Genomic DNA, 7,019 nt, shown 5'->3' on the forward strand with positions numbered 1-7,019 from the left:
GTCTCTCTGTCGTTCCATCATCACTCTTTAAGCAGTTTGCTTTTCTTTTTGAGTCTATTATTTTTCCTTTCCCTTTACAGAGTTCATTATGTGTGTGTGTGTGTGTGTGTGTGTGTGTGTGTGTGTGTGTTTTCTGTGTGCACTGACCTACACGCTTGCTTTCTGTCAGCTGAATGAGCGCCTGATGTAACTCATCTCTCTGTATCTGTGCAGCCTATATATAGAGCATACCACACACACACACACACACACACACACACACACACACACACACACAGTATAATGTCATACTCCTACACAAGTGACCAGCTTCAGGCTGGTGAGTAGGCGGGGCCAAATTACACATATCTCATAATTCATATAACTGGTGTGTGTGTGTGTGTGTGTGTGTGTGTGTGTGTGTGTGTGTGTGTGTGTAAAGGTATCCAGGGTGTAGTAGAAGCCTATCAGAACTGCCTCCCAAAGATCCAGCTGTACGGCCCGACCAACATCGCCCCCATCATCCAGAAAGTGGCGCAGGCCGCCTCCGAGGAGCTGCACATTCGCCAGGCCATGGTAACACACACACACACACACACACACACACACACACACACACACACACACACACACACACACACACATTTCTTTTTCTTTCTCTACCTTACGTCTCTCTCTCTCTCTCTCCACACCGCAGCAGTACTTCATCCTCCTGATCCTGACGGATGGCGTGATCACGGACATGGCGGACACACGTGACGCCATCGTCCACGCCTCTCACCTGCCCATGTCCATCATCATCGTGGGCGTGGGGAACGCCGACTTCACCGACATGCAGATCCTGGACGGAGACGACGGGATCCTGTGCTCGCCCCGAGGAGAACCCGTGCTGAGGGACATCGTCCAGTTCGTCCCCTTCCGCAACTTCAAACACGTCAGTCGCCCTTTACTCCCAAACCGCCGAATAAATGGAGAGAGAGAGAGAGAGAGAGAGAGAAGGAAAGAAAGAAAGAAGGGTTCAGATGGGAACGCATAAGAACACATTATCAGTTTATAATATCTTTCATCTCTCCATCACTCCAACTATCTCTTCTTCCATCCCTCTGTCTACCACTCCATCACGTCACTCTGTTAATCGTTTCATCCATTTCTCTGTCCATCACTTTATCTGTCTCTTCCTGTATCACTCCATCATCACCATATCACATTTCTCTCCATCCATCTGTCTGTCTATCTCTCTATCCATCACTCCATCACTCTATTTCTCTCTCTATCTGTTTCTATCCATCATTCCATTACTCCATCTCTCTCTATCCATCCTTCTATCCATCACTATGTTACGTTACATCACTCTCCGTCCGTCTCTCTTTCCATCATCGTGTTAGTGATGGAGGAGCTGCAGCTGTGTGATCATGTGCTGTTGTGTGTTAACTCTCTCTGCTGAAACCAGTGTGTTGCTCGTCTCTCCTGTGAATTGTGTGTGTGTGTGTGTGTGTGTGTGTGTTAGTGTGAAGTGTGTGTGTTGGTTAATTACAGCCTCTGTGGCACTTTTAGCTAACTACCTTTCAGCATACCGATACTTTAGTCACCACACACACACACACACACACACACACACACACACACACACACACACACACCAGATGCACTGCATTTAATTGCTGAGTTTGGAGTAGAGTGCGGTTAGCGAGAGTGCTGAAGTGGAGTGAAGCGAGCGCTCGTAATAAGGACATGAAGACGCAGGAAGCAGCAGCAGGCTAATGAGACGGAGGAGACGCGCGGCCTCGTCCCCGCGCTCGCTGCTGTAACTCACACACTCACGGCTTCTCACATGGCTGTCCACACACTCACTAACACACACTTCCTCTGCAGTAAACACCTCCTGTGTCTCTAAACAGAGAGCAAACACAAAGCAAGCACTTGCACACACACACACACACACACACACACACACACACACACACACACACACACACACAGATGTTATGTGGATCAGTACGGTACTACGAGGTGTCTGTGAACGTCATTCATTAAAGGGTTTTGGTGGCTCAGAGGGTTAAGGCACTGAGTTACAGACCAGAAGGTCGGTGGTTTGAGCCCCAGGCCTGAGTTAACTGGTGACCAGATGGTGATTGGCTCCAGACTGCGGAGTGAGAGTTGGATCCCTGGTGGTGGTGAGTGTTGATCCTATAGCCCTGTGGTGAGAAGTGCTCACTGTTATTTATCTACAGCTTCTATATACAGTCGGTACATGACCCTGACGCGAGTATTAAACCGCCAGCACGAGAGAGAAATCGTAAAAATACAGAATTAAAAAAGAAGAAAAACAAGGACAACAATTCTAAACAGACAAATAGGAAATAAAAAGAAGGAATTCTAAAATATCAGAAACAAAAGAAAAAGAAAAGAGATGGAGGTTGGAGAGGGACAGGGAAATGTAAATGCCATCTATACTGTATATAATAAAAGTGTAAAGTGGGCGTGTCTGTACCTTTAAGATATTTGTGGAAACAATTTGTGGGGATGAAAGATGAGTAATAGAACACATTACGATGGTTTTTGGAATTTTTCAGACATCTCTGTTTGTTTGTGCTCGCATCATGTAAAAACTACTGAATGAGTTTTAATGGGGTTTTCACAGGTGGATTCGGCCGAGCTTGAGGTAACATATGGGATTTGTTTTATCGCAGTCGGGCCGAGAGAAGATACACTACAGTGAAATTTAAATTTAAAACACCCTTATATCATAAAATAATCTAACTTATAAGAGTGCATTTGAAATCTACTTAATAAACGCGATCTTCATTCCGCGCACTTCACTGTAAGACGTATAAATTGTGTTTTTTCCAAGTTTCTACAGATGGTGATGTACATTTTTTACGCCATGCTTATGCTTATATATATATATATAAAGAACCGTTTGGATCTTTTGAATGAATCAGATCATTTGATTCATTTGAATCAGGAGTCAATTTCTGAAGTTGCTGTATTTTTTAAAGCAGGACAGTTGTGTGGTGTGTTTTTGGTGTGTATGTGATCGTTGTCATTGTTGCCCTTTTTAGCTGAAACGGAGTGAAGCCCATCACCGTGTCTCCGGCTTCACTTAAAGAGACGAATCGTTTGAGAGTGACTCCGAATCACAGACTGCTGGTTAAATCCCAGGATGTCCATTAAATCCTGTGCATTTTTCCACTGATGGAGTCACACATTTACACTTTGGGGTGTGTGTATGCGGGTGTGTACTGTATGTGTGTGTGTTTGTTCTGAATCCTGCCAAGAGTTTTGTTTACTTCTCCACGGCTTCATAGAGAGCATCACTGGTTTCACTGGAGAGACAATGGGATTATCTGTTGGCACTTGTGGAAAAGATTCAGCACTGGGCTCTGTCGCCTTCTCCGTGTGTGTGTGTGTGTGTGTGAGTGTGAGAGTGTGTTTTTGCCATTTCTGTAATTCTCTCCTGATTCACAGTTTTTCTCTGTAAACATCCTCGACTCGGCTGAACTCCCGAACTGAAGAGAGCGGTTTGCGAGCGTTCTTGCAATTTCCTGGGTTTCATCACACAGGCGTGTTTACTGTGGAGGAACCGCATCATTAAAACTGAGAGGATTCGAGCGTTTAGACGGCTGAGGGGTGTTTGGGTGACAAAACAACAAAGAATAATGAAGTCTGAGAAGACGTTTAGCAGTAACGTAAAGGCACGCTCCCTGAAATCATTTACAATTTAATTTTTAATATTTAATAACATTCCATAATCTTATAACAGGGAGACATTTACTTTATAGTTTTAATCTGCCATACATTATAACAATAAATAATGATATCTGATATTAAACATGGGACAGAGTGCATTAGTGCATTATTGCATCATATAACGTAAAGACCAATCAGGGGCCAGTATGCAACATAAAACAATTAACTAGCGAGGAGGAGACGAGATGATTGATTGTTTTTTTTTTTTTTTACTTAGTAGCACATTGTTTATAGCAAACGTTTTAAAACAAAGAAATAAGAGTTACACACACATTTTTTTGTATAATTATGCAAATTAGGAAATCCCTCAATTAACCAATTATCTAATTAATTAAGCAAAATGAGTAACAAATATATTAGTCAATTAATTGATTGATAAGATAAATGATTAATGAACTACTTAATAGCTAAAACCAATTATGTAATTAATAAATAATGTTTTTTAAAATTGTAAACCTAAAAAATTTGTAAAAAATTGCAGAGACCTTTTTAGTTTCATGTTTTATTAGCACTAGCATGACTGCCAAACTAACTAATCAATCAATCCATCAATCAATCAATCAATCAATCAATCAAACAATCAATCAATCAATCAATCAATCAATCAATCAATCAATCAAACAATCAAACAATCAATCAATCAAACAATTACTAATTTACTGTTAATGCGGCATATTTTGATTTTATGGTTTTTATGAACTAATCAATTAAGCAGGATAATTGTTTAGTTGTGAAATGTTTGCATTGACATTTTTATTTTTATATTTTCTTTTTATTTTTTTAGTGATTGCTTTACTAACTAACCAACCAATCAAGCAATCAATCTATAAATCAATCAATCAATCAATCAATCAATCAATCATTTACTTAATTGCTCATTTCCTTAGACACATGACTATATGAAGTTTCTCTTTCACCAGACATGCAGAATATTTTGCGATCATGGTCTTGTGAAAACGTGCAGTTTTATTGCCACGTGATCCTGAAACACGTACAAACGCGTAACTCTGATGTCTGTGATGAACTGAAATCTGCTCCGTGCCTGCGAGTGACGCTGCTTCTGCTCTGTTCCTCCTCAGGCGTCTCCTGCAGCGCTGGCCAAAAGCGTTTTAGCCGAAGTGCCCAACCAGGTGGTGGATTATTACAACAGCAAGGGCATCAAACCCAAATGCCCCAGCGAGTTCGAGTCTTCCAGGACGTTTAGCCGCTGATCTCGCCGTCTGATAACGATCTGATTAGGGTCAGCACGTCTCTGTCACGTCTGTCGCTCGTGTATTTCTGCATGCGTGGATGGTTGTAGGCTAAAGCTAAAGCGCCAGCGCACGCGTCCGGCGTGGAGACGCGGAGACTCTGCATGTTCCTCAGAGTGATAACCGATCTGTTTCTTTTTTATGTCTATATTTAAACTGAGATTTTGCTAAATTTGAAATTTCATAATATTCTTACATTGTAAAAGGTTTTTGGATGGAGACGGTCGGGAATGTTTAGCTCTCTGTATTAGATACTGAACGTCTGCACCTTGAGATACAACGTGTTTTTTTGCACATGAGGAAATGCATGACTGTATTTTGCATGTTCATATTAAATAAATAATTAAATGAATGAATGAATGAATAAATCTTTCTGTGTTGGTCTGGGGATCGTGAGTGTCATATGGGTCGTGTTCCAAATGCTAGTTCTGGAGAGAAACGATCTTCCCTGGGAAGTTGATAAGGAAACTGGAGACTGTACGCAATAATAACTTTAATATTCAGCAAATTCAACTTTCTGGGAAATAAATTGATGAAATGTTAATAAGTTGAAAAGAGTAGATGCTGTAGATGTCGTGCAATCATCGGAAGCGATTAAATGTTTGCGTGTCTGTGCAGTCAGGAAACGTTTACACTGGAGACGCCTTCCATAAACACTGAGTTTACAGGAGAATCACAATGTCATTGTTTAACGAGCTCGTTAATATCAACCTGTGATGTGCACCTGCACTGCTCTCAGAGCTGCTGCTACAGAAAACCAATCAACACCTTCTGACCAATCAGAATCCAGGAAAGCTTCACATCTGGGCTTATACACATTATTACATTTAAAAACGTGAATCTTTTTAATGCTAAATATAAACATAGTAGAGATAATTAAAACAGAGATCTAACTTTAGCTATACTTTGCTATTTTTTTATTTATTGCCTAGTATACATCATCAAGGCTCCTCCCACTATTTAATACTGCTTACTACAGTATGTTTGATTATTCGTGTATGATCCTCTTTTAAAATGTATTTTAAACAGATGTAATAAAGTGACAGTTTGGATTATTACAGAAAGAAATAACATATAACTCCATTTGGAGAACAACTGGTTAATTTATTAATAAATATTCATCAGTTAATTAGTAAATTATAATACTTAATCTTAGACGCCACACATGGTGATCACAATTAACTTTTTTTTAGCTATTCGAGCTGTACGGCATGATCAGTAGCTAACTAATTAGCGAAAGCTGAAACTATGCTAAGACACCATGGCCTCGCCGCTCTGTGTTACAGCTTCATGTCAACAGAAGGCCACCATTTTCCAGGAGGGCAGGTTTCGGGTACATTAGCATCAGGGTTAGCATTAGCGTCAGTGTTGGGGACGAGGCCCGCGGTTACGCTCCTGTATCCTCAGATCAGTTAACGCACAACAGAGTAACACTTTAGAATATCTGATTCAGGTAGATGATATTAGAGTTTTATATTAAAGTGCGATAAATGATGAAATGCTGTGTGTGTGTGTGTGTGTGCGCGTGTGTATGTGGGCGGTCATGATGAGTGTTTTCTGAGCATTCAGGATAAAACTGCATGCATGTGGTTTAATGTAAAAGCGATCAATGTGTTATTTGTATTCTAAAGTGTTACCTATATTAGTTATTATTATTATTATTATTAATAAATCTTACTCTGGAATACTGTAAAGTTGTTTTGTGTTCATTTGGACTTGTTAATTATTATTACTATTTACAAGTGTCCATTTATTTCATTTTATTACATAACATATTTCATGAAACTTTATAAAAATAAAGCAGAAAGGAAAGGACGAGACCCTGGAGAAATCTGGATTTAATTAAAATTAATTATGGGATTGATGTCTTTGACCCAGAGACCAAAGAATGTGGAAAACTCAGAAAATGTAAACACACACACACACACACACACAAAGAAAAAAAAATAACATTATGGTGGTTACATCACATTTACATCACAAAATGGTTCCTCTGGGTTCCTCTGGGTTCCTCTGATGGACCATGGTGTACCCTGATTT

General features: G+C 40.2%; 1 protein-coding gene across 2 annotated transcripts in view; it reads left to right on the forward strand.

Annotated features, from left to right (window-relative positions):
* cpne4a (copine IVa) overlaps positions 1-5,724 on the forward strand; it is a 55,329-nt gene extending 49,605 nt beyond the window's left edge. For both annotated transcript variants that reach the window (XM_053490684.1, XM_053490685.1), the window contains 3 exons: positions 422-555; positions 677-913; positions 4,809-5,724. In XM_053490684.1, coding sequence (XP_053346659.1) covers positions 422-555; positions 677-913; positions 4,809-4,940 — 503 coding nt within the window. In that variant the 3' untranslated portion in view covers positions 4,941-5,724. The remainder of the gene's footprint in view (positions 1-421; positions 556-676; positions 914-4,808) is intronic.
* The last annotated feature ends 1,295 nt before the right edge of the window (positions 5,725-7,019 follow it).

This window comes from Clarias gariepinus, unplaced genomic scaffold, assembly GCF_024256425.1.
Source record: "Clarias gariepinus isolate MV-2021 ecotype Netherlands unplaced genomic scaffold, CGAR_prim_01v2 scaffold_30, whole genome shotgun sequence".
Taxonomy (NCBI): Eukaryota; Metazoa; Chordata; class Actinopteri; order Siluriformes; family Clariidae; genus Clarias; species Clarias gariepinus.